General features: G+C 49.9%; 1 protein-coding gene across 3 annotated transcripts in view; it reads left to right on the plus strand.

Annotated features, from left to right (window-relative positions):
* Window positions 1-26,830, plus strand: part of Actn1 (actinin alpha 1) — a 103,214-nt gene extending 76,384 nt beyond the window's left edge. Inside the window, exons 8-22 of one of the 3 annotated variants that reach the window (XM_070031419.1) lie at window positions 690-775; window positions 7,912-8,004; window positions 9,466-9,696; window positions 11,704-11,851; window positions 15,883-16,033; window positions 16,602-16,710; window positions 17,198-17,338; window positions 18,277-18,459; window positions 18,744-18,878; window positions 20,289-20,468; window positions 21,346-21,492; window positions 22,342-22,422; window positions 22,796-22,861; window positions 24,041-24,199; window positions 26,121-26,830. In XM_070031419.1, coding sequence (XP_069887520.1) covers window positions 690-775; window positions 7,912-8,004; window positions 9,466-9,696; window positions 11,704-11,851; window positions 15,883-16,033; window positions 16,602-16,710; window positions 17,198-17,338; window positions 18,277-18,459; window positions 18,744-18,878; window positions 20,289-20,468; window positions 21,346-21,492; window positions 22,342-22,422; window positions 22,796-22,861; window positions 24,041-24,199; window positions 26,121-26,279 — 2,069 coding nt within the window. In that variant the 3' untranslated portion in view covers window positions 26,280-26,830. The remainder of the gene's footprint in view (window positions 1-689; window positions 776-7,911; window positions 8,005-9,465; window positions 9,697-11,703; window positions 11,852-15,882; window positions 16,034-16,601; window positions 16,711-17,197; window positions 17,339-18,276; window positions 18,460-18,743; window positions 18,879-20,288; window positions 20,469-21,345; window positions 21,493-22,341; window positions 22,423-22,795; window positions 22,862-24,040; window positions 24,200-26,120) is intronic. The other 2 variants (XM_070031438.1, XM_070031427.1) reach the window with 2 other exon arrangements.
* Window positions 26,831-27,144: the final 314 nt, after the last annotated feature.

A 27,144-nucleotide genomic window follows, 5' to 3' on the forward strand; every position in this document is an offset into this window, starting at 1 on the left:
TCTCCAGTTAACCACCAGAAAACTCGATGTAGCTCTGTGGCTCAAATGGTAGGGAGCTAGCATTTAGCAGAAAAGCTCAGGGACAGCGCCCAGGCCCTGAGCTCAAGCCCCATAACAAGCAAAAAATAAAAAATGAAAATAAAAAAATGTGTATCTTGAAATCAGTTTTCACATCTAACAAAATGACAGTCATCCCTTGATTACCTCCAGTTCATAATCAGATCTCCCCCTTGACCTAAAAAGGTGTTTTTTTTAAATGTGTATGTGTGAGTGTGTGTATGTGTGTTTGTGCACGCACACGCATGCATGCATGCACGTGCCAGTACGGAGGCATTTGTGGCAGCACTCAGGGCCTGTCTCTTAGCTGGTACGGGCTGTCCTGCCTGGGCTGGCTTTGAACTGAGATCCTCAGATCTCAGCCATCTGAGGCACTAGGATTACAGGCACAAGCCACCAGTACTTACACAACCTTCCTATTCCCTCTGACCCCTTCACTCCTGCCATTGAATGCTTCCCAGCAGAGCATCCCCTATTTCCCCGTCCCTCTACATCCCATGTTCCTGTTGGCAGCCTGGCTCGCTTGGCATTTTTGGTGAGACGAACTCCCAATGTGCAGGACTCTTTCCATCTGTGTATAGGAGGTACCGGGTACTCACCTGCAGGCTCTAACCACAGATCTTTCTTGGCAGACATTGTCGGAACTGCCCGGCCAGATGAGAAAGCCATCATGACTTACGTGTCCAGCTTCTACCATGCCTTCTCGGGAGCGCAGAAGGTACCCGGGGCCCCTGCTCCTTCCAGGCCCAGCATACCTCATGTGGGACCCCACCCATGCCCTCCTGCCCCCCACCTTGCCCCTTTGCAGGCATCTGGACAGTCTGTTCTGATGGGTAGCATTAGCTCTGGTTCTGGAGTGTTCTTGCTCGGCCCTTTTCTCCTGCCTCACCTCTGCTGTCTCTCTCATCTTCTCCTGTTACTGAGATGATGGAAGATGAGCTCACCTCCGGACCAGCTGACTGGGCTAGATAGTGAAGGCTGGGTGCAAGGGCCGTGTGGGCTGCAGCCTGCCAGGCCTACCTCTGTGGACGCGATGGGTTTCCCTGGGCTTCCTCCAGAGGCAGGTCTGAGCATCATCCCCACTCTTCACTTTCCCATTTGTGCAAAGGCATTATAAACCTCCTGTGGGCCACATGATCATTGCACCACTGGTGTTCTGGGATGTAAGCCAGCACAAGCCCAGGGTGGCGGGGGTGGAGAGAGAGAGGTGGGTAGCTGTGAGTCCTACACGTGTCCTGGTCCAGGTTTGCTCAGGGAGGGCTGAGGCTAAACGTCCAGTTGTGCAGGTTGTGTATTGTACAAGGGTCCCATTCACACTACACGCCTTGAAGACTAGAACACGTTCATTCCCAAGCTCAGCTTGGGCAGCAGATGTCCATCCTGCAGTGTCGCTCTGACCACAGAACATTCACAGCTTTAGTCCACAGGCCTTCATGTGCTCTGCATGGTGTCTGAGTGACCATCTACCCTGTCTGATTGATCATCTTGAAGTGCATGATGGGGAGCTCACCTGCCCTTGGCCCCGCCCCCACCCCATCTCCCTCCCTGATCTCCCTCCCTTCCCCCATGCGGTCCCCCTCTCTCTGCTCCCTCCCTTCTCTGCTGTCTGTTTTGCCTCTTTGTCCATTCCACCATTACAGCTGTTCGGGTTTGTGCTGTGCTGTGCTGTGCTGCTACTTTCTCCTCTCAACCTCTTCTCCTTCTCTGTGCAGATATGTAGGCCCGCTAAGGCCGGAGGGGAGGCCATGTGATCTCATGTTTCATGTCACTGCCGCGCCTTCTCGGTGCGCAGAAGGTGAGCTCACCCTTGGCCTCGCCCACTCTCCCTGCCACACTCTGGCTGATCTCTTCCATCCTCGCTGGGCACTCCAGCCCTAGGCCCTGGGTGCTAGGAAGGATGGCAAAGCCCTTCTACCTCCATCAGGGGATAGGGTGCTCTCTGAGCCCTGGCCAGGACACTTAAAGATGCCAGAAAAGCCCAGCCTCAGACTGGCCTCCTGTGCCTCTGTGTTTATGCACTGGGCACAGCAGATCTCATGACACGAAGGGTGACGTGGTCCAAGCCTCTTCCCAGGACCCTGCACAGAATCCCATATCCCAAGGTGCACAATTTTTGACCTTGCTTCCTGGCTGTTCCCTTAACTATCCAGGGCCCCTACCCCTCTGTCTTTTCCTCCTCCTACCTGAGTTAGGCCAGGTCCTTAAATTCAACTTGCAGCCAGGGCAAGGAGAAGGCTTCCGATTCCTCCCTAGTGTCCAGGCCAGATCCCTGCCTGATGCTACTCAGCCAGGGCAACTGTGGATCATTGTACAGGTTGCATACTGTGTGAGTGCCATGTGTACCACAGTTCAGTGCAGCTTCAAATACTACTAAAATGCCTGCTAAAAATAAACAAAGCAATACTGCTGGCGCTGGTAGCTAATGCCTTTGAGCCTAGCTGCTTAGGAAGCTGAGATCTGAGGATCACAATTCAGAGTCAGCCTGGGCAGGAAAGTCCGTGAGACTCTTATTTCCAGTTAACCAACAAAAGGCTGGAAGTGGAACTGTGACTTAAGTGGTAGAAAGCTAGCCTTGAGCACAATAGCTCAGCGACAGCTGGGTTCAAGACCCAGGACTGGCACAACCACACACAAAAAAGCAGTGCAGTGTTTTCTCAGATGAAGTCCCTTTAGGAATAGGTACCTTTAAAAAATAACACAGAGACCCCCAGATGGGCCAGTTGTAGCCCCATTCCTTGCTGGAAAGGTACCTCAGACCCTTTGGCCACTGATGACAGCCGGAGATAAACCCAGCCTGGAGGCCTCCAGCTGCCCGGGCCCCTTCCAGCCCTTCCTGGCCTGCCTCCTGCTTTGTCTGTCCCCTATATGTGCTGCTCTCTCACTGGCTTCCTCAGACCCACCCCCACCCAGGGGCTGAGCAGCATGTGTGCTTGCCCTGGTAGGGCCCCCAGCCTGGTGGCCACCCAGAGTGCACTTGCCCACAGCTCCAGCCAGGCTGGCTCTGCTATGGCCTTTCCTCTCTGTCTGACTCTCACCCCTCCTCTTTGTCCCCCTTTCCTTCAGGGGTTCTATCCTGGCTGACGACATTGCTCAGAAGGGGTGTGTTGAGTATACTGGGGAAAGTGCATGCATGTGTGTGGTGTGGTGGGGGGGGGTGTGGCGATGGTGGCGTTAGGGGTGCGTGTGGCAGCTTTCTCTCCCTCCAAAATCCGCCCCCCCCCGCCCTCTTCCCTCTTACTCATCCCTGCTGCAACCATTTCATGCTTTTGTCCGCATCTCAGGACAGGGTCACCGTCTGGGTACGATAGGGGTGTTGGTGGGGGAGGGGCTCCTCCCCAGCCCTTTGGGTGGTGGGTCGGGAGCCTTCTCCAGAGCTACCTGGCCACCTCTGAGGTGGCTGCTTAGAGCGAGCAGGCTGGGGAAGAGCTAGGGAGGAGCTCTTCTGCCCTAGTCTCTTCTTGACTCTTCTTGTCTTGACCATCCCCGGGAAAGGCACCAAAACTCACTCACAGCCCTCCTCCCTCCACACCTGTTGCTGTTCACATGGGACAGTGGCACCAGCTAGGCTTCAGCTGGCACACCCAGGCACATGTATACAAGCACGTGGGGCACATGTTTGTTGATGGCCTGGCCTCTTCTCAGCTGCTTTTATTTCTCATTCTCTGACAGTCTCCCCCCCCCCCCCATAGAGGTTTAGAATGAGGAGAGAGCAATAGGTTTTGTTCCTGTGGTTTGTGCTTTGAAATTCCTGATCTCTTGGGAACAGCTTCTGAGCTGTCTTGACCAAACTCTGCTATGGTTGTCCCTGCCTACTTTAGGGTTCAATGGGGCTGCACACATATCCATCCAGTGAACCCCTAAGTCATTACTCAATCTACTTCCATGGTCCTTCTGTTGCTGCCCTGGGAATTCAGGTCCACCTAGAAGAGCCCCAGAGACATGGAAGCAGCAGATATGAACAGAGCTGCTCTCTGAGGCTGTGCACAATGCCAGGGGGCTTTTGCTGGGCTGCAGTCTTGAGCTCTGGGGGGATATTGAGGCAGAGAAATGCTCGGAGAGGGCTAAACAGTGGGTGTCAACAAAGGAGCTACATGCAGAAATCAAGAGATGAAGCCTGTGACATGAGAGCAAGTCATTGTTGCCAGGCTGCTATGTTGCAGGGAGTCGTGAGAAACTGAGGCACAGCTAGAGAGGATGCTGTGGATCTACTTGTCAGTTCCTCCTGCCCACTCATCTTAAGAAAGCACTGCAGCCGGGATTCTTGCCAACCGGAGGCCAACCTGGGCTCATGGCAGCTGGGGCACTGGGTTTAGTTGCCAGTCCAAGATAAGAGGCGAGACTAGGTAGCGAGGGGCTATGGGAAGAAGGAAATTTTTGGCTAAAACTGTCAGCAGTGAGATCCTTGTGGCGTTCATATGAATCTGTGGGTTGTGTGGGGTAGAGCATAGTACCTTGATGTCACCTTAATGCGTGCCAGCCCTGTCTGCACCATACCTATTCTAAGTAATGTGGTTCTGGTCTTAAGGATAGCAGTTTGGCCTGGGACAATGGATTAAGTACTTCAGGGATAATAAACCATAACTTATAAAAATAACAACAGAAACAAAAATTGCACGTTCCACTGTGTAATGCAATTGAAAGTAGGTCACCAAGGCACATGAAAATAGAAAAATCATGGAACATGAAACTCACATTTCTCATGGTCATTTCCTTTGACACCTGGAAATAAAGCACCTTGGCCTGTTTCTAAAGACTATTTTCTTAGCCCCTTGACGCAGCTATGCTTAGGTCACGTGGTCTCATGCCACTTTTGTCCACATCCGAAAGGCCTGGGCGTCTGGCTCTCCTTAGGTCCCAGCATGGCCCATCTCTTTTGGCAAGAACCTGGGGCTGGGGTTGGGGCTTGCCTGAGTTTTCTTTTGAGGTTCTTTGTAGTTCTGTCTTTCTGGGCCAAGTCTCTAAACTACAGTCTTTCTGTGGTCTCATGTGGACTTGTGGTTCTGGTGCTGGCTCCTCATTCTCCTGCAGGGTCTAGCATTCTCAGTTGTGAGAGGACAAAGCTAGAAAGCCAAACACCTGGATTTCCTGGGTGGAGTGGCTTTCCCCTCCCCTTCCTCTAGTATCTGTAAATTGGTCCAGTTGCTTCTTCCTGAGCTGACTTGTCTCACCACTTGGGCTGAGGGTTGGGGGTGACTAGGCCCCTCTTCTTAAAGTGGCCACAGAGAAATCTGTTTACCCATCCCCCCAGCAGGCTTTCTCAGGGGTGTGCCCTATGGGAGGGAGTTGAGAGGGAGCGTATGGGAGGGACAGAGTTCTAGGGAATCTGCCCCTTGTTTGTCTTTAAGCAGCAAGTCTGCCTTGCAGTTAGTTACCTGCTGCCCCCTGAGGCACTCCAGCCTGGCGGTGCACTTGCAGCAAACCCTTTATTTAAAAAGCACCCTTTGGTGACTTGTTATTCCCAATAGCAGATCTGGGGTTACACTGGCTAAGTCTTTGTGGCCTGCTGAGGCCAGCCCAGGAGAGGCAGGCAGAGATGCGGACTTGGAAACAAGTAGATGTCCCACAGGAAATCTCCTCAAGACACCCTCAGGATCCTTGATCCTAAACAGTCAACAGTCAGCGGGGAGGGGTGGAGGCAGCTGGGCCCTTAAGCCCACAGGACACACCTAGTCTACCAGTTTGAATCCATTCACACATCAAAGTTTATGGCCCAGGGTCTTAGGAATGAGGTCAAGGTGAGCCTTACCCATAGAAATCACAGCAGCCTGTAGAATGCTGCATGGAGGCTCACGCCTATAATCCTAGCTACCCAGGAGGCTGAGAGATCTGAGGATCACAGTTCAAAACCAGCCTGAGCAGGAAAGTCCATGAGACTCTTATCTCTAATTTACCACCTAAAAGCCAGAGGCAGAGCTGTGACTCAACTGGTAGAGCACTAGCCTTGAGCAAAAAATCTCAGGGATAGGAAGTAGCGCTGTAGCTCAAGTAGTAGAGTGCTAGCCTTGAGCTGAAGAGCTGAGGGACAGCGCCCAGGGCCCAGAGTTCAAGCCCCACCACCGACAAAAAAAAAATTAAAAAGCTCAGAAACAGCACTCAGGTTTTGAGTTCAAGCCCAAGGACCAGCACCAATAAATAAATACATATTAAAAAATAATAATAAAATCACAGCAGCAGCTGCTGCTTCCTGCTTATAGTAAAGGTCACCCCATGGTTCTTTGCTGCTTATAAGCATGTTGGTTCCCCGGGGTCTGTGGCATCTCCTGCTTCTCACATAAATGCCATCCCAGTAGAGAACACATTTTCTCTCCATGGCTCCCTGTTTGAACCTGCAGTGGATGTAATCTGAGTGATTTCTGGCAGATTGTCAGCCTCTTGGGGGCACATCTGCTTGGTTTCGCATGATGTCAATTTCCAGCTGGGTGCACCAGGCTCTGAGGAAGGAATTTGGTTACCCTGTGGTTACTCAGAGGTCCTCCAGAGTGTCAATCAGTTAGGAGTTGTGTGTGCAAGTCTGGAGGCCATGGCATCTCCAGGGCAGAGCTGAGTTGGGAGCAGGGGATGAGGGCCTGTAGATGTGTTCCTTGCCTCTGTTTCTTGAGACCTGGAACTTGAAATTCCCACCCCCTTCTTAGGTTCTCTGGGAGGCCCATCCTGATGGGATGCCCTGTGGGGTACATTCTTCTTGACTTTGCAGTTCAAGGGATTTTTAGAATGATCTCATTCTGCCCCAAAACAGTCACCCAGAAGGCATGTGATTTGGTGGGCATGTATCTTCTTTGAAAAGTTCTTGGGAAAAAAAAATGAAAACGTTTAAATCTACTTAGTCATCCCTTCCAATTCTCAGGAAGTTCTTTCTCATCCGTGACCTCAGTTGGTCTTGTTCCAGTTGAAACCCATTTTGTCTTGTTCACCTAGAGGTTGTCTTCCTCTGCCTAAACCAGATATTCTTTATTGTCTGCAAGTTGCCTATCTGTATTGCAGATTATATCCTTTCTACCCTGTGGTCTCCAAAGGAGTCCTTATTTACTTCCCCTTGGCAGAGGGTTAGAATATGTACAAAGACCCATCTGACCTTCAGAGCAAGGTGGATTTGAGAGTGTTAGTCCACTAGGCTCTGCCCAGTCAGGGAAGACTGTGCCCTTGGCTCTGTAGGCATTTGTTGGCTGGTTGCATTCCTCCATGTCTTCTTTTCTCTCACTGCTGGGGCTATCCATCTCTGGCCTCTGCTTGCCCAGCATTTGGTACCCAGCGTGAGCTTGGCTGTCCCCGTGGTGGTGCCCAGGGGATGCTGAGCTTCCTGGGCTTCTGGCCCACGAGAGTGTGATCCTTAAGTTGTGTCCCCAGTACACTGCACCATCCCTTGCTTTCTCTAAAGGCTCTAGGCTTTGAGCTAGGGACACAGAATGGTTCTGCAGGTAGCCTCCGAGACTCTGACAGACTCCCAGCTTTGAATTCCCACATCTTGAAAGATTCTAACCAATCCAGCCTGAGGTCCTGAGCCTTGAGATTCTAGGAATTCCAGGATGGCCATGGGTTTCCATTCCTCTCCCCCCCAGCAGAGCATTTGGATGGCAATCAGTTATTGGATTTGTTTCTCCTTGACAGGCATGTTGGGAAGTCAAGACCCTTCTTCTCTAGGCCTTTAGTGAGACTCATTTGGCCCATGAGACCCAGCCAGGGACTAGCAAAGGAGTTGGTGAGGAGAGGGAGGAGAGAGATGGCTTCAGAGTCTTGAGAGTGCCTTCTAACCATGGAGAGCTGCAGGGTGTGGGAGGGGCTCTGTCAGCACTGGTGTGTTCAGGTGCCCCTGCTGCTGGGGTACATGGGTTGTAACTGTCTCTGTCTTGTTGCCAGGCGGAAACCGCAGCCAATCGCATCTGCAAAGTGTTGGCCGTCAACCAGGAGAATGAACAGCTTATGGAAGACTATGAGAAGCTGGCCAGCGATGTGAGTACCCCTGGGTTTTTCTTGTCTGGTTCCCGCAAGATCTTGCACCCCATCCTGAGACAAATAGCCCAGGCAGTACTTCCATACCCCTCTGGACACAGAATTATGGCTAGGTGTAGTTAACACTCCCACTGCATTTAATGTGGGGCAGCTTAGGTTCTGCTCTGCCTCTCCTAGAAATAGGGAGATGGAAGGCAGAGGGCCCTGTCTGGGCTACCCTGAGCCTGGGAAATCCCTTTACTTTTCTCTCTCTCTCTTTTTGTCAGTCATGGATCTTGAACCCAGGGCCTGGGTACTGCCCTTGAGCTCCTTTGAGCCACAGCTCCATTTCCGGTTGTTAGGTGGTTAATTGGAGATAAGAGTCTCACAGATTTTCCTGCCAGGGCTGGCTTTGAACTGCAGTCCTCAGGTCTCAGCCTCCTGAGTAAATAGGATTACAGATGTGAGCCACCAGCACCCAGCTTAGCTTCCCTTCACTTTTCTAACTCTTGTCATTTTATTTTTTACTTATCAAATGAGATCTGAGCCAGGGAATCTCAAAAGCTTTCCCCTGGTATACTGCTGCTGTATGAGTATTGCTGTGTCTGGTATGGAGATGGTGTAGGCTGTGGCTCAGCTTGGTGTAATAGTCAGACTGCTGGGGTCAGGATGGGACAGGGCTGAGTTTGCTATTCTGCCATTGGCTTTGTTTGGGTTATGATTCCACTTGAGTCTTTTTTAAAGAAAATTCAGTTTCTTAAACTACAGATAGAGCCTGGTGCCCAGGCTTAAATCCCTGCTAGGTCATGGCAGCAAGACACATGACCTGACAGATCACAACACCTAAACCCTATGGGATTCCTGTGGTTATTGGGAAGTTAATTCACAGGACAGGCCTGGCACCACACAGGTGCTGCATGTTCCTTTGATTCACCTTTGCTGCAGGCAAACAATCCAGGCACTTTCCTGCTCTGGGCTCCAGGCAGCTCTGTTCCAAAATTCAACCTGTATTCCTTTTGGCCTAGAACCCACATTTCTAGAAAACATGAGGAAACCAAGGCCCACCCAGTTAGTAGGACCTAGGCTACAGCTCAGGGCTTCTGCCTCTTGGTGGACAATGGCTCTATGTTCCTTCCTCTGGGAGGGTAGAGAGGCTTAGTGATGTTGGCTCTGAGTTGAGTTGTCATACACTGGTAACTAAGCATCATGGAGCGTGTGGCTTTTGGAGGCTTAGTGATAGTCACTCTAAGTTCCATACTCTGGGAGCTAGGCATCATAGAGCCATGGCTTTCGGAAAAAGCACCTTGGAGCCAGCCTGTCAGTAGTTGTCTAGGGATGTCCCTGGATAGTAGTGGGTAGGGAGTGTGCTTTCAGGGGACCCTGTGCAGGAAGGGCATGCTGGGGTGGGACGGGGAGGAAATGCCCTTGCACACTTCCCCCTTGGGCACCCTTACCGCTCTGCCTCTGCCTACCCCACCCTAGCTGTTAGAGTGGATCCGCCGCACCATCCCGTGGCTAGAAAACCGTGTGCCGGAGAATACCATGCATGCCATGCAGCAGAAGCTGGAGGACTTCCGTGACTACCGGCGCCTGCACAAGCCACCCAAAGTGCAGGAGAAATGTCAGCTGGAGATCAACTTCAACACGCTGCAGACCAAGCTGCGCCTCAGCAACCGACCTGCCTTCATGCCCTCTGAGGGCAGGATGGTCTCGGTGAGTGCTACATGGGGTCTAGGCTCCTAGCTCGGCCTGGCTTGCCTTCATCCCTGAGTGTCTCCTGACCAGACCAAATGCAGCCTCATGGGCGTGGGTCGGGGAGTGAGACAAGTGCTCCGCCCACCCAGGCTGCTCCAAAATCATTTCTTCCTGCCACATATCACCCAGCTTGGCCTCAGCAGCTCTCCTGAATGAGTGCGGCTCATTCACCCAGGTTAACTCATAGAACCCAGAACCCACTTACCTTGTTCATCCTTGTTCTGGTTTCCTGGATGGTTCTGTGGCCTCTGCCACACCTGTGGTCCCTGTCACCCCTGACCATTCTGGGTCTGGCTTTCTCTTCCAACTCGAAGACATCCTAGCCACCAGCCCAGCTTTCTTTTTACTTTTTTTTTTCCCCTTTCCACCCCCCTCCCATGGGGCTTGAACTCTGGGCCTGGCAGCTGTCCCTGAGTTCTTCAGCTCAAGGCTAGTGCTCTATCACTTGGAGCCACAGTGCCATTTTCTGGTTTTTTGGTAGATTATTGGAGATAAGATAAGCCCGGGCTGGCTTTGAGCCATGATCCTCAGATCTCAGCCTCCTGAGTAGCTAGGATTATAGGTCTAAGCAACTAGTGCCCTGCCTGCCAATGTCTTAAAACTTTTTGAAAAAGCTTTTTAGTTTTTCTGCATAAATGTAATTTTAAGAGAATTTTTTTTAATTCTTAAATTTTTACTGTAAAGTTGATGTACAGAGGGGTTACAGTTATAGATAAGGTCATGAGAACATCTCTTTTTGACCAGTGTTTTCCCCTCCCTTATTTTCACCCATTCTCTCACCTCACCCCCCACCCCCAGGTAAGGGAATCTTAAGGTACGTTTTATTTAATTGACTTAATACAATAATTTTTTTTTGCCTATCTTAACAATTTATTTTTAGCTTTTTAAATTGTTATAAAGGTGATACACAGAGGGGTTACAGTTACATAAGTCAGATAAAGAGTATAGTTCTTTTTGGATAATGTCACCCCTTCCCTGGCAACAGTATTTGTAAAACCCTAATATTTTGTTGTAGCCAGCTTTCTATTTCATGAGCTATCCTTGTGTCCCTTTTTACATCCTTGGGACTTGGGGAAATTTTTAGAAGCCAGAAAGAAACATACAGAAGGAAATGGAACGAATTCACTGTGGCAGAAGTTTTTATCCTTTCACAGGAAGAATCACGAGAATGTTCAGGCGTCTTGTGTGACACTAGAGACAAGCAAAAACCCAGGCAGGAGCAAAAAACCAGGCAGGAGCAGTATCTGGGAAGCTTGAAGGGAAAGAAAGGCCTTTGGTATCATGTGTGGATTGAAAAACTAGTCCTCAGGTTCTCAGGCTGAGATGGTAGATTTTATGCAACCAGAACCACTGTTAGCCAGAGAGTGCTTTTGAGGAAGAGAAGTACCCTGCCATGGGACCAGGTGCAGTCTGGGCCCATAGAGGGCTAGATGGCATGCAGGTTTTCTTCTCCAGTTGCGCCACAAGATTATACTAACTGCAAGGATGACCTTGCCCGGTATGTGTGCTTATCTGTCCTGTCACAATCATAGCTCCCTCACCCAGGCTACTTCACACAACCCAGAGGCCTGAAACCAGTGCCCACTTCCCCTGTCATACTTGCTCTGGCTTCCTGGCTGGCCCTATGGCCTCTGGGATGAACCAGGGGTCTGTCAGAAGCTCTTCCTGTCTGGGCACAGAGGGTCTTGAATTCTTACCCTATAGAGCTTCACAGTCAGATCCTCATAGCTTGGTGGGGCATGCGGATGCAGGCCCTCTCTCTGCCCTTGATGCCTGCCTCCTGAGAGCCCAGGGAAATGCCCAGGGACACAGTAGGAGCTCAGAGGTAGGGTGAAACTTCTGGCTGGGAGCTGAGATTGGGAAGAAATTCTCCCTCAAATCTGAAGCACCTGCAGGGTTCCCAGGGTCAGGTGGCTAGGAGTTAGGCCCAAGCCAGACCCTTACCCTCTACTACCATCACTACAGGACATCAACAATGCTTGGGGCTGCCTGGAACAGGCGGAAAAGGGCTATGAGGAATGGCTTCTGAATGAGATCCGGAGGCTAGAGCGGCTCGACCACCTGGCAGAGAAGTTCCGGCAGAAGGCCTCCATCCACGAGGCTTGGACAGATGGTGAGGCCACCCAGCCCGCACCACCCCAAGGGTTCTGACTGTCTATCTTCCCAACCCCTGGCCACAATTCCTTCTCTGCCCTTCTATTGGTTTCACCTTGCCTCTCAGTAGTTCTTTGGCATCAGGTAGGTTTGTTAGCCATTGCATTATCTCAGTATCCTTATCTTCTACATTTATTACTACACATTTCTTAGACATTTAAGAGAACTGAATCAGTAAGGCCATGGGAAGGGCTGAGACAAGTTCTGGCATCGTGTAGTGCTGGGTAAGGTTAGTCTTTAATTATTCTTGTCTCTGTCAGTTTCCTTCTCCCCAGTCAATGGGGGTGGTGGGTTTGAATCCTGCTACCAAGAAGCAGTGTAAATGTTCACTGGTGAACATTCACTTGGCTTGTTTCCAAATCTATGTATTAGTTATGGCTGCTGTAACAAATGACCACACACTTGGTGGCTTAAAACAACAGAAATTTATCCTCACAGTGCAGGAAGCCAGGCATCTAGACTGAATTCAGCAGGGCTGATTTCTCTAGAGGTTCAGCAGAGAGATGATCCCTGCTTCTTCCTGACTTCGGGTAGAACTGTGGGAACCCAACTACATTATCCAACCCTCTGCCTCCCTTCTTACAAGCCTTATTCTCCTGTCTTTATCTCTCCTCCTGCTAATAAGGACCACTCAAAAGATTTAGCCCCTCCCATTCTGGTTTAACTTCATTTTAACTGATTACCTTAGGAAAAACTATTCCTAATAAGGTTATATTCCATGGTCTAGTTGAAATGAGTTTTATTTGTGGAAGAGGATTGAATCTATTTTTTTGGCCAGTACTACCTCATTACACCATGGTTGGAAGGCTTAAAAATCAGAGAACAAGCCAGGCTCTAGTGGCTCATGCCTGTAAATCCTGGCTAACTCAGGAAAGATTATGGTTTGATGTTCATGAGACCTTACCTCAAAAAGAGCCAGCATCAAACAAGGCTGGACAATTGAAAAAACTGTAGCAGCAAGAAAGACTAAATATATCAAATGTGAGATCTGAGGGAGCACTCATCCTAAGATGAATCTGAACCCAATCCCTAGTCCACTTTTTCACCATAAATACTCATGCCCAGATAGGAGCATTTATTTGTTTATTATTTTGTGCCTGTACTGGTACTTGAATGCAGGACCTGGGCACTGTCCCTTAGTTATTTCACCCAAGAATAGCACTCCACCACTTGTTCAACACTTCCGCTTCCAGGTTTTCTGTGGTTAATTGGACATGTCGTCAGTGTTTAATGCCTGGCAGGTGAAATACACTCAGTATAGGGCAGCCCTTGGCCTTTTTCTCTGCTTCCTGTCTGCTTTCTGGCCTCTAGGTACAGGGAACCAAAGCTTTTCTTTCTTTCTCTCTCTCTTTCTCTCTCTTTCTTTCTTTCTTTCTTCTTTCTCTCTCTCTCTTTTCCTTCCTTCCTTCTCTCTCTTTCTTTCTTCCTTCTCTCTCTCTCTTTCCTTCTTTCTTTCTTTCCTTCTTTCTTTCTTTCTTTCTTTCTTTCTTTCTTTCTTTCTTTCTTTCTTTCTTTCTTTCTCTCTTTCTCTCTTTCTTTCTTTCTTTCTTTCTTTTTCTTTTGTCGGCCATGGGGCTTGAACTCTGGGCCTGGACAGTGTCCCTCAGCTCTTCAGCTCAAGGATAGCACTCTACCACTTGGGCCATAGCGTCACTTCCTGTTTTCTGGTGGCTAATTGAAGAGTCTCACAGACTTTTCTGCCTGGGCTGGCTTTCAAACCACGATCCTCAGATCTCAGCTTCCAGAGTAGCTAGGATTACAGGCGTGAGCCACTGGCGCCCAGTCCAAAGCCTTTCTTTACATTAGAACCTTTGTCTTCTTAATCTGACTTTCAGGCTTTCGGGCTATATATAACGTCTTCTTATTGTCAGCTGGCATTAACTCTGAAGAGAGGCATTCATACTTGGGATGTTCTTGACCTCACAATCTAGGCTAGTAGTAGGGAGGGAGGGCCTTGCTAGCTCTGTCAGCTGGAGGCCAAATTAGCTAATAGAGACCCCTGAGCTTGAGACACGCCGCCCCCCTTCCCTAATTTAGCCCTGTTTTGTGTGTCTGACTTTAGGCTGGAGATAAACAGAAAGGATCTGTAGCTATTTGGGAATGGCCTGGCTTGATATAAGGATTGGCATGCCATTGGCTCTTGACTAAAGGGGTTGGGTATAGCACCCTATTTAAGTGCCTGTGCAGGTGTGGATGAAGAGGGTCCTGGTTTGCCCACTAGGTGCTGTAGGGATTCTCTCCTGGGTTAGGGACAGCTCACAGCCATGTGAGAGCAAAGGATGTTCCCCACTTCTCCCAGTTTGCAAGCCACCAGCAAGAGCTTGAGGAACCCTAGCATTCAGCACAGCCTCAGAGGGGAGCAGTTTGGCTACCCAACTTCATACCTAATGAGTTCATTATATTTGAATGGAAATACTATTTCCTGAGACTAAGGAATTGACCCTAAACATGGAGAAATCATGTGCCAGGAGACATTGGTGCTAAGAAATGTACCATCACGCAAGCCAAGGGTCCTGCGTGTCCTACAGTAAGTCTGTGAGTGGTTCTGTCCTGGAGGTAAAGCCTGGTAAAGTCTTCTCTCCTTATCTGTGGGTTATATATCTCTGGATTCTGCCAACCACAGATCAAAATATTCAGACAAAAGGAATGGCGTCTGTGCTGAATGTATGTGTAGACTTTTTTTTCTTGTCATTATTCTCTAAACAATAATCTTAACATTTTCATTGTATTAGGCATTGTATGTTATCTAGGGATGGTTGAAAGCATATGAGTAGGTTATATGCAAATATTTCAGAGACTTGCATATCTTCAGATTTTTGGCATCCTTGAGAATCCTGAAGTGAATTTCCTAAAGATATACCAATGAAAGACTTTACATAGGAAGACAATGGATCCAAATAGATATTTCAGCTGGTTGCCAGTGGCTCATGCTGGTAATGATAGCTACTCAAGAGGCTGAGATCTGAGGATCATGGCTCAAAGCCAGCCATGGCAGAAAAAGTTCATGAGCCACTTATCAATGGCCAGAAGTGGCAGTATGGTTCAAGTGGTAGAGAGCCAGTGGAGAAGCTAAGGAACCGTGTTCAGGCCCTGAGTTCAAGCCCTGATACTGGCACACACACAAAAATGTACTGCTAAATATTTTTAAACAATTTATGTATATCTAATGTGTTAATATCCATACAGGGAAAAACTAAATAGAAGTAGGTAGACAAGTAAGCTTATTTGTTATCATCTCTTTTATGTAAATATGTCTTACTTATTATGATGATGGGGGAAAGAAAAATGGCTTGAAGCTCAGCAGCTCTTTTCTGGCAGTCTGAGCAACCCCAGGGTTGATGTTGAAAATGGACATGAGAACCAGCTCAGCTAGCTCCTTCCCTGTGCCTGTCATAAAGCAGCTGAGGAGCTTTGATTGTTTCTCATCCCTGCTTTCCTCCTGTAGAAAGAGATCCAAGAAATGCAAGCGTCTTGCTCTAAAGAGAAAGGGTTGTGCATCTAATGGTCAGAGAAGGTTCTAGAAGGTTTAGATGCACCCAACTGTCTGGTCTGCACTGAGAGTTAACTGCGGAGGGGCTCCCTGCAGGGCTGTTTGAAGCCAGCCACATAGTGACTGGAGGAATGCTGGTGTGCTTGGCAAGTTTCTCCCCTAAGTATGTCATGGGGTGTAGCTGGTTGTGCTTCCTGCGAATGCTTGTTTCGCAAATGCTGTGTTCTTTACCTTCCCATGTATTCCTGCCTAGCCTTCATTCATAACTGCTCTAAATGCTCTGGAGATGCTCCATGGAGAGCAGTAATTTCCCCCTCACTTACCATGACTAGATGTCCAGCCACACATCTGCTTTCTCACACTGGGGATCACAGTCTGGAGGATACACCTCTATGGGAAGCAACCCCAGAAGTGGAGTCCTGGGGCCTTGAGGGGTGGGTGGCTAGGTCCAAGAAGATCCTCTGTTTCCTACTCAGCTGTGATCCCATCTCTGCATCCAGGCAAAGAGGCCATGCTGCGGCAGAAGGATTATGAGACGGCCACCCTGTCAGAGATCAAGGCCCTGCTCAAGAAGCACGAGGCCTTCGAGAGTGACCTAGCTGCTCACCAAGATCGTGTGGAACAGATTGCCGCCATCGCACAGGAGCTCAAGTAGGCCCGCCCCAGTGTTCCCCTCCTCCCTCCCCTAACACCCTCCCCCCACCATCCTTTGGTGCCAATTGTGAGGGCCTGGGGCCTGGCTTTGTCAGCTACTGTTGTAGTGGGGATGGGAAATGGTGCCCAAACAGGAAGTGAGTCATGGAAAACAAGGAATGTCCCTTTTAGGGAGAAAGGAGCTAGGACTACGCCATTCCTGTTACAGACCTTGGGTCTTCATCGTCATTAAGGCAGATCAAGCCTTGGTTCTAGGTGCTAGACTTTTTCATAGACCCTAGGATTCCCTGTCATTGAGCATCAGGTCAAGGCCAGCCTCACCTCCAGCGTTGGTTGGAGGCAAGGGGCGTCAGAGAAGAAGAATGGCTGCCTTCAGTCTCCCACCTCTGGTCTCCTCAAGGACAAGGAGGTGGGACTGCAAGTCATGCAGATGGAAGCACCCCTGACTCTTCCAGCACCAGTAGTGATCCCCAGCCCACCCCACCCACGGAAAGGGAGATCAGTCTCCATAATCAGCCTGTGTCATGCATCACCTGACTCCTTGTCTTTCCTTCCCCAACCCCAGTGAGCTGGACTATTACGACTCACCCAGTGTTAATGCTCGTTGTCAAAAGATCTGTGACCAGTGGGACAATCTGGGGGCCCTGACTCAGAAGCGGAGAGAAGCTCTAGAGGTAAGGGCCCTGGAGAGAGCAGGGCTGTGTGCATGGATGCACGCATGTATGTGCACGTGCATCTTCCTCCTCCTTGGTTCTCTGTGCTTTAAAGGTCTGCAAGGTTCCCTGGATCCATCCCCACCCTGGCCTAACTGGGAGACTCACTTTGGCACAGGCCCTCGTGGAGATGCCTCCTTTTGTGCCCTAATGGTGTCTCGTCCTCTTTAGTGTTTGTGGCATCTCAGCACCTAACAGCCCAACCCCAGCTATTTGAGAACTTATCTGGGCTACAAATCAGGCTCTGTGGGGGCCAGGCCAAGTGATTTCATTGTGAGGTGATCCATCACCTGATGCACTGAACCAGTGCCCTTGTGGAACTGGTTCTTTCTGCTTTAGTCCAGTGCTTCCAGACCAGGACCCCTTGGGGTTGGCCTGGAGGCTTATGATGGAGGTGGGAGGTAGCTCTGAATATCACTCTGTTAAACACCTGCTTGGCAACTTCCAGCGGACAGAGAAGCTACTGGAGACCATTGACCAGCTGTACTTGGAGTACGCCAAGCGGGCTGCACCTTTCAACAACTGGATGGAAGGGGCCATGGAAGACCTTCAGGACACTTTCATTGTGCACACCATTGAGGAGATCCAGGTGAGCCAGTCATACCCCCCAAGCCCCTGCGCTGGATCACATTCCTGTAGGATTGCCCTGTAGGGTAGACTGAAGAAGATCATCCGAAACCTTTGATTTGTTAGTTTGACCAAGTAGTTTGACCAAATGGTAAAGACATTTATGGTCCTGTCCCCTGCTACTCTTCATCCCCTCCCCTCCAACTCCCTTCAACAAGTATAAGCCATATGGCCACATAGTCAACATATTTATTTGCACCTTCTTCTCTACACCCTTCTTTTGTTGTTGCTTATAAAAAGTAGTTTGATTATATCCCAGGTCTTTGACTTTTAACATTAATCTCAGAACTCACTAGACACTTTGTTGAAAATCAACTATGCAACTTGTGGGTGGGGATGGAAGGAGAAAACTAGGAGAGGGCCAGGGAAGGGGTGACATTGTCCAAAAAGAAATGTACTCTTTACCTGACTTACGAAACTATAACCCATCTGTATATCACTTTTATAATAACAATTAGAAAACCATGAATCCTGGAGTTCATTTTATATCGAAATGAGCTCCTTCCTTAATCTTTGATGTAACTACAGGGTATTAGATTCAGAAGGTTGTGCAGAGTGCTCCCATGGCCAGTATTGACCCAGAGGTCATCTAGAGCTTCCCTGGTCCCCTGTGGGATGGTGAATATCTCAGGGAGATGGCTGTCAATCTCACCAGCTCCAGGGATGCAGCCATTGTACTGCTAGCCCTGTCTTCTCCTTCCTGTAGCTGCCCTGCCTTAGTTCTCAGCTGGGAGAATCTGAGTTGATGCCTCTGGCTCTCCCATTGGTGTGGGACTTTGCATCCTTTGTCCTGTGATCTTCTACCTGGGACCTCTAGGGCTCCCTTTGCTTATCTTACCCAAGGAAAGCACCAGCCCCACTGAATATCTATCTTTGTCCTATATCTCTATGTCTCTTCAGGGACTGACCACAGCCCATGAGCAGTTCAAGGCCACCCTTCCCGATGCTGACAAGGAACGCCTGGCCATCCTGGGTATCCACAACGAGGTGTCCAAGATTGTCCAGACCTATCATGTCAACATGGCGGGCACCAATCCCTATACAAGCATCGCACCTCAGGAGATCAATGGCAAATGGGACCATGTGAGTGGAAGGACTGGGCGGAAGGGCACAGGCTGAGCCATTGGATATTTGATAAGGACAAAGTGTTTTGTTTCTTTTCATTGATTTTCATGGATTTCATTTACTTCATTATCATGTAGTAAAACATGACCCAAATAATGCATGAATTGCTGGATGAGGTCAGCATCTTTGCTATTGTTCTGGTTTTGACCCACCCCTCCCTTTCATGGCTCTTCATTTCTTCATTGGCCGCATGAGGAGCCGGCTGGCCTATCCCCAAGGTCTCATGATTGTTCCTGCCCCAGGTTCGGCAGCTGGTGCCACGGAGAGACCAGGCTCTGACGGAAGAGCATGCCCGCCAGCAGCACAATGAGAGGCTACGCAAACAGTTTGGAGCCCAGGCCAATGTCATTGGGCCCTGGATCCAGACCAAAATGGAGGTGAGTCCCCTTGTGAGAAGTATTTGCTTTCCCATTTCTCCTTAGTGCCATCTGTGCCAGGCAGGTCAACTGTCTCCCCTGGGGCAGGAACCCCAACTCAGTCACCTGCAGCAGTACAAGATAAGCATTGTCCACTACAAGCCCCTGATTAAGGGATGCCCTCTGGTGGGGTGTGGAGGCTTGTGCAAGGAAAGCTTGATCCTGATGTCTGATTGGGAGCAAAGATAGACAGGAGGGCATTTCTATGGAGCTGCATAAGAAAGTACCACAGGATGACCAGCTCCTGAATGCCTGGGTCAGCTTCATTAACCCTTTGGCTTGCTGCGTTCGCCAGGTATTCCTGCCTCTATTATTGTTCACTGGCAAAGGGCCTAGTCAAAGAGTATGATCTTGCCAGAGAGCCGAGCCATCCCCAGTGAAATGCAGAATTTTTTTGCTTAATTGTTTAGGCTAGATGTTGAGGTTCATAGGGGATTAGCTTGATTGGAATGTGGTTTTGAGATTTTTTTTTTTCGATCATGGGACTTGTACCCTGGTCCTGGGTGCTGTCCCTCAGCTCTTCAGCTAAAAGCTAGTGCTCTACCACTTGAGCCACAGTATCACTTCTGGTTTTCCGGTGGTTTATTGGAGATAAGAGTCTCACAGAGACTGGTCTCTGATCTCTGCATAGGCTGGCTTTGAACCATGATCCTCAGATCTCAGCCTCCTTAGTAGCTAGGATTACAGGCATGAGCTACCAGCGCCCAGCTAAATCTTTGAGATTCTTAAGGCCAGAGACTAGGTCAAATTCCTGGTACTGTATGCACCCCTTCCTTTGCCCCCAAGATACTGTGCTTAGTTGATATTCAATATCAAATCAGGGCTGACTTGAATGGACAGAAATGGTTTTACACACAAGCGCTCCTTACAATGGATGAATGACAGGTGGAAATAGACATTAGGTCGGACCTGTGGGGAGGGATGGAACTTGGGTAGGCATCTTAGGAGTCAAAAGAGCAGAGTGTAGCTTCTGAAGAGGTAAGCCAGGCATTCTGAGGCTGTGGCAATCCTGGTTCAGTGGGCACCAGGAAGGCCCTCATGGGAGGAAATAACTGAGAGCAAGGCTTGGAGTGGGAGTTTGAATGGGAAGCAAGTGAGCCAGCATCTCCTTTCTGAGTCTAACCTAAGGGATGGCAGAGCTCTGACGCAATGATGATGCTTATTATATACTTTTAGGATGCTATTTCCATACCAAGATGCACCCATGCTAGCTGTGTATCCTTCATTCCCGGTGCTGGCCTCCCTAGGGCTGAGATAGAAACCCAGAATCACCAAGTGTGTGGGAGAAAGGTGGGGGTAACTAATGACCTGGAGGGCTTTAATTCTATGGAAGAGAGAGGTCTGACAAGGTGCTGCTTTCTGGACGAGCAGGAGATCGGCAGGATCTCTATCGAGATGCACGGGACCTTGGAGGACCAGCTCAATCACCTGCGGCAGTACGAGAAGAGCATTGTCAACTACAAGCCAAAGATTGACCAGCTGGAGGGCGACCACCAGTTGATCCAGGAGGCGCTCATCTTCGACAACAAGCACACCAACTACACCATGGAGGTGGGTGGGGCTAGCCCCAGTTCTCAGAGGAGAGGCGTGCGTCCCCTTCTGCCCTCCACCCGAGCTAGGGTGAGGGTTGTTACCCGTCTCCCCAAGGAATCTGGTCCTAGCAGGAAGATGAATGCTCACTTCTCTGCATCCCTGAAGCTCTGTGTCTTCAATCTGCAGGGCTTTCTGGGTACCCCAGGAGCTCCTTGAAAAATGAATTCACGCGGGCCCCAGCTACAAAATTTGACTCCCTAATTCTCAATGTTTCACAAACCTCACCAGCAATTCCGATGCTGGTGGACTCCTCCAAGTCTCAGCGGAATGGGCACCTACCTTTCAAAGACTACAGCCATTCATCTCTTACTGATGGTACCTTCTCAGAAATGTGTCCTTAGGTGATTTTCTGACACCCCAGTGACACACTGTTATGGCTACAATGTCACTAGGTGGTCCCTGGGACCACCGTGGTGTATTTGGCCTTTCATTGGCTAGGAGGCCATTATGTGGCACATGGCTGTACTTGTTTTGACTTGTATGTGTAGGTATGCACGTTCATGTGTGGCTGTGGGGTGGGATGTTCAAGGAATCACACGTTTTGTCTTTTGCTCTTTCCCACTATCAGATCTACCTCCCTTTCTTATCAGACCCCCATTGGCAAGTCCTGGTCTCAATGTTGTTCCAGGCGGAGACCAACACCCAGCCCCCTTTATCCTCCAGGTCCTTCTGACCTGGTAAGGTGTCCTTGCTCCTTACCCTGCTGATACTATGGCTCCAGACAGAAGGCTGAGTTTGATTGCTTTGACTGCTCATAACAGTCAAAAGAAAGGAATGGGCAGGGACAACTTAGAGCCCAGGCCTGATACCCCATCAACCTCACCCCTACCTCCAGCACATCCGCGTGGGCTGGGAGCAGCTGCTCACCACCATTGCCAGGACCATCAATGAGGTGGAGAACCAGATCCTGACCAGAGATGCCAAGGGCATCAGCCAGGAGCAGATGAATGAGTTCCGGGCCTCCTTCAATCACTTTGACCGGGTGAGAGCCCCACTCCTTTCTCACTTAGAGCAGCTCCCAGCCCCTGACCCAGGGCCCTGGAGGGCACCGCCCAGGGTGTGGGCCACTATGCTGGGCCTAAGTTCTTGGGGCCTGCTCTGACTCAGTGCACCTCAGAGTCAGGCTTTCTGAGCTAGCCTTAGAAAGCCATCCTGGTGTCCCATAAGCCTCCCTGCTTTCCCGGGGAGAGTGCTAATGTCATTGGTGGGAAGAGGGCCTTTGACCCTTAACCCTTCCTCTCCTCCCGTGAGGACTCAACCCTTGGAGAAGAGGCTACCAAAGTCTCAGCTGGAGGCCTCTGCCTCTGGCTGTCCCCATTGCCCCAAGACAGAGAAGCAGAGGCCTGTGTCCCATCTCAATTCTGGGGGATGGGGCTGTCCTTTCCCAGTTCCCTGGGATGTAGGGCAGCCGTAAGGGTGGGGAGCATGGGGTCAGGTGCTGCGTCCCACCTGCCTGCTTCACTGCCCTCCAGGCACCTGGGTGGGTGGAGCCCTTGGGGACACTGGGGTGGCCTAGGACCCCTCTGGGGGAGCTTCTCACCCTCTTGGTTCATTGTGCACCCCTGTGGCCCTGCTTCCCGAAGCAGGGCTGTGTGTGCCAGGGACAGGGTCCCCTTGTGGAAGCTCGTCCGTGTGTCTAACCGTGTACACTTTTATTTCCCTCCTCCCCCATCCTCCACCCTCCACCCTCTCCACCCGCATGCCTTGTTCCTGTGTCTCCTCCACACACACCACTCTCCCCCTGGGGCATGGCCCACCCCGTCCCCCACCCCTCACGGCCTCCACCTCCCTGGCACCGCATGGCTCGCTGCCTGGCGCACCACGGCCCCAGGATCACTCCGGCACGCTGGGTCCCGAGGAGTTCAAAGCCTGCCTCATCAGCTTGGGTTATGATATTGGCAACGACCCCCAGGTACTCACCTCCTGCATGGAGCACGCTCAGAGGTGGCCTCTGGGGCGAGAAATAACGCGTTTCTTCTTTTTCTCTTTTCTCCCTGTCTGGATCTTCCTGTCCCTCCTTCCTGTGGGCCATGGGGCTCGTCTTCTGCTGTCCCTGCCTCCTCTGTGTCGGGCTCCTCCGTCCTCTGCTCCAACCTTTGACATCTCCCGCTCCGCTTCCTCCTTTCTGTGGCCATGTTTCTCCTACATTCCTCTGCCCTTCCTGACCTCCAATCATAACCTTCCTTTTCCTTTCCATCTGTGCCCTGTCCTCCTGGTCCCGGGATGGCTCTTCCTCTTCCTCCTCCCTGTCTGTTCCTCCTGTGCCTTGTGACACTGGCTCACAGAAGAAGACAGGCATGATGGACACGGATGATTTCCGCGCCTGCCTGATCTCCATGGGTTACAACATGGTAACGTAAACCCCACCCTCCTGGCCTTAACCTGCCCTGGCCAGGAGACAGCCAGCACACAGAAGAGGCCAAGTCTTTAGTAATGGGGGGGCCCAAGCCCTCTGCCTAAGGCTTCCTTCCCCGAGGAGTGTCAAGTGTCCTTCCTTGGGAAAAGCCAGGCCAAGCCAAGGGTCTGTGTAGTCGGATGACGCAGAGTTCTTTGCCTTAGTCTTTGTTCCTGCTCGTCCTCTGTTATTTATTATGGCAACTGGGCTTTGTTATTTTTCGTGTGGGTACCTGGTCTGTGCCTGAGGCAAGCAGGAAGCATTGGTGGATGTTCCCACTATATGCTTGGCTCTACCTCATCTTACATGAGGCATGGAGGTTTAGATTTTTTTCCTTTGCCCTGATGATGACTCCAACCAAGTCTGCCATCACTCTGCCACTATCCCAGGCTCCTCTCTAACCTTCTTCATGTGCCCTCTGTCATCCGGCTTTCTGGGCAGGCAGATAACTCCAGACATGGTGACAAGGGCAGAGCTTACTTGCAGAGTCCTACCTTTTTAGTTTGGATTGTGATATAGGTAACAACCCCAAGTCCTCACCTCCTACATGAAGCACAAGGCAGGGCCAAGGGCTTGTGCTAGGCAATGTCAATTTAGGAATTAGCAACACACTGCCATCGCCAGCTTGTGACCTCAGATACAAAGTGAGAAGAGCCCTGAAGGACCATTTTAAGGATTAAACAAAGGACCTTAACACAGTACTGTGCACGTGTCTGGCACTTAGAAAATACAGAGTTGTAGAGAGAATCTACAGATTCTGGAGCCAGACTGCCTGAGGTCAAATTCTGCTTACTTAGCCTGAATAGGCCTCGGACTTCCTATCCGTGCACAGAAATGATAAGATTTTATATGGTAGTGGTAAGGATTAAATATATAAAATATGTAGCATACTATCTATGCTGTGTGGATGTTAGCCTTTGTTATTATAATTAGTAGCAGTGTTCTTTTTTCTAAGGAGAATCCAGATACCTATAATGGATGGGAAGCCCTGAGTTGGGCTTAACCCAAAGCCAGGTTAGGTCATTGGCTATTGTATGTTTCTCTTCTAAACAACATGCTACCCAGGGGTTTGAGGTCCACCTGAGATTCTCAGCAGGCCATGGACTGACAGGCCTGGCTTGGCTGTTCCCTCTAGGGAGAGGCAGAATTTGCCCGCATCATGAGCATTGTGGACCCCAACCGACTGGGGGTAGTGACATTCCAAGCCTTCATTGACTTCATGTCCCGAGAGACTGCCGACACAGATACTGCAGATCAAGTCATGGCTTCCTTCAAGATCCTGGCTGGGGACAAGGTGAGCACTGCGCTGGGGGTGACAGGCACTGACTAGACTTTGATCTGGAGGAGACAAGGCCAGAGTGTGAGCACTTCAACCATCCTTTCTTCCCAGACCCCATTGGGTCTCCCATGGCTATGAGCCTCTACCTATTTACTTATTTCTATAAGGCCTTGGGCTCAGCTAAGGAGTTAGGACATAGTATTAGCTTAAGGGGGCTCCTACAAGTTGGCAAGCTGCAAGTCAGAGAGGGGCCCTTGTGATGGTTTGGGGGCAATGGAGTGGGTTGGGGGGGTAGAGCTGGATAATGGAAAAGTCCATCTGAAGACATCTAAGTCTTGGCCATTAAATCCTCCTGGGGCACAGGCGTAGAATGCTGGTGATTAGCAGGACGAAGATGGAGAGAAGTAGGGAACGTCTCATTTTTCTATCCCAAGAGTAGACTGCTTCAGCTTCCCAAACCTTCCAGATACCCTCTGACTCCATGCCTGGCAGTAGGAAAATAGGCAGGGTACAGAGGGGCTGTCTCCATGGAGGCCAGAAGCTCAGTCCAGGCCTTGACATCGGTGGACCTGGATGTCACTCAGACCCACTGCCATTTTTAGTCCTGGGGTTTGGAGGGATTTTCAGGAGCCACAGATTCCCCCTAAATATTAAGAAAAGATTCAAGGAGGATCCAGAGAATATTTACAGTGGAAGGGAATGCCTGAGGGCTGGGTTTCCTTTCTGTAAAATTCGCAGGGGAACCTTTATGTCATCTCTGCTTCAAAACTGAAATGAAAAGGCAAAACCCAGTAGGGAGCATAACTTCTGAAATATCTCAATCTATAAAGGAGTAAAGATAAAGCGATGAAGGGGGTTCTCTGAAATTCTAACTTAAGTACAAGGACCCTCTCATTAGAGCGAGGGCACCTTGGAGCTGGTAAGATCTTCAGAAAACATCTGACTAATTTTGTAGGAGGGGAACATAAGCCCAGAAAGGCCTAACTTTCAGGTGACAAGAAGGCAGCCCTATTCTTCCTCACACCCATTTTCAGGGAACTCGGGGATAGTCTGTGGAACTACCCTGTGGTGCAGAGCTGGGTGAAGGCTCTTGGACCCTTGAGCTCCTGTATGAAGCAGCTTCCACACACACCTCTCAAGTAGAGGGAGCAGGGAAGGCAGGAACAACCCAGGCTGGGAGCTTAGTGAGTTAGAACAAGGTTGACATTTTGGCTGCTAGCCAAGGTGCAGTGTGTAGTAGTGATTCTCATACTGGACACCCATCTTAACCTTGTTGGCACTCCTTAAAGATAGTGTTGTAGGCCTCCACAGAGTCCAATGAGTGGGTCTGGAAAACGCCAGGAATCTATATGTCCCTTTATTGTGCCTGTTGAAAATGCATGTTTAGTGCAGATGAGTGAGGAGCAGGACAAATATAGAATATAGGAGGCCAGGTGTGGGTGGCTAACACCTGTAATCCTAGCTACTCAGGAGGCTGAGATCTGAAGATCACGATTTTGAAGCCAGCCCAGGCAGGAAAGGCTGTGAGCCTCTTATCTCCTATTAACCACCAGAAAAACAGAAGTGGCGCTATGGCTCCAAGTAGTAGGGCGCTAGCTTTGAGTTGAAGAGCTCAGGGACAGCACCCAAGCCCAGAGTTCAAGCCCCCAAACAAAACAAAACAAAACTAGAGTAATCTTGTGAAATTATTTTGTGAAGGCTGTAAAATAGGTGTCAATTAAAAGAAATTATTTTTAAAAATACATTTGTGTGTGTGCGCATGCGTGCCTGGGTGCATGCATAGCTCCAAAGGCCCCGCAGGGAGGGAAGAAGCGGACACCCTGGGTCCCTAACGTGCAGAGCAAGTTTAGCTTGGCCGGGTTTTGCGGCACTGCCGCACAGTGTCGCTTTACAGCCGCTGCTGGCTTTGCGACCGGTGGCCATGCTGTCTCCACAGAACTACATCACAGAGGATGAGCTACGCCGGGAGCTGCCGCCGGACCAGGCTGAATACTGCATCGCACGAATGGCGCCTTATGCAGGTCCTGACTCCGTGCCCGGTGCTCTGGATTACATGTCCTTCTCCACGGCGCTGTACGGCGAGAGTGATCTCTAACCTGCCCCTCGCGCTTGCGCACTCGCGCCCCGCTGCCTCGGCCGTCGCGTCTGCCGCCCAGGTTCGGGGTTTCCCACGGGGTTTCCCACAGGGCCTCCCGTGGAACGCGCATGCGCAGGGACCCACGCGGCCTCCAGCCACCTTACCCGCCAAGGGACAGTTTACAAAAATATTTTCTGCAAAAAAAAAGAAAAAAAACTACATTAAAAAAGTACAAAAAAACCACACCAAAAAAAAAAAAACCTACATATTTTATTATAGAAAAAAAGTATTTTTTTTCTCTACCAGACTTACACGGAAAAGAGGAAAAATTATTTGCACCGAGATGTCGTTTTGTCGTGACAGTAGGAAAATAACCAAGCACAAAGTTATATTCCATTCTTTCTGCTGATTTTTCTTCTGTTCCATCTGCTGTATTCATCTTTCTGATCTCATGTCCACTAGGTGGGGGATGGGGGTGGGTCCTGTCGGAAGGCACATGGGTGCATGTGTGTTTGCTAGCTCACTTGTCCATGGAAATATTTTATGATATTAAAGGAAATCTTTTGAAATGGCTGTTTTATAAGGAAGTTAATTTGTGTGGCTTAGTTTTAAATCTCAGAGGGGTGACTAGCCTTATCAGAACATACTTAAATCTTAGCCAGGCACTTTTAGCCAGGTGCAGTAGCTCATGCCTGTAATCCTAAAAGCTACACAGGAAGTTGAAATGTGAGGATCACAGTTGGAAGCCAGCCTGGGCAGGAAGTCTATGAGACACATCTCCAGTTAAGCACCAAAAAGCCAAACGTGGAGGTGTGGCTCAAGTGGTAGAGGGCTAGCCTTGAGTAGAAAAAGCTAAGGGACAATTCCCTTGAACTGTGTCCTT

Source organism: Dipodomys merriami, unplaced genomic scaffold, assembly GCF_024711535.1.
Source record: "Dipodomys merriami isolate MVZ:Mamm:240054 unplaced genomic scaffold, mDipMer1.0.p SCAF_1, whole genome shotgun sequence".
In the NCBI taxonomy this organism is placed as follows: Eukaryota; Metazoa; Chordata; class Mammalia; order Rodentia; family Heteromyidae; genus Dipodomys; species Dipodomys merriami.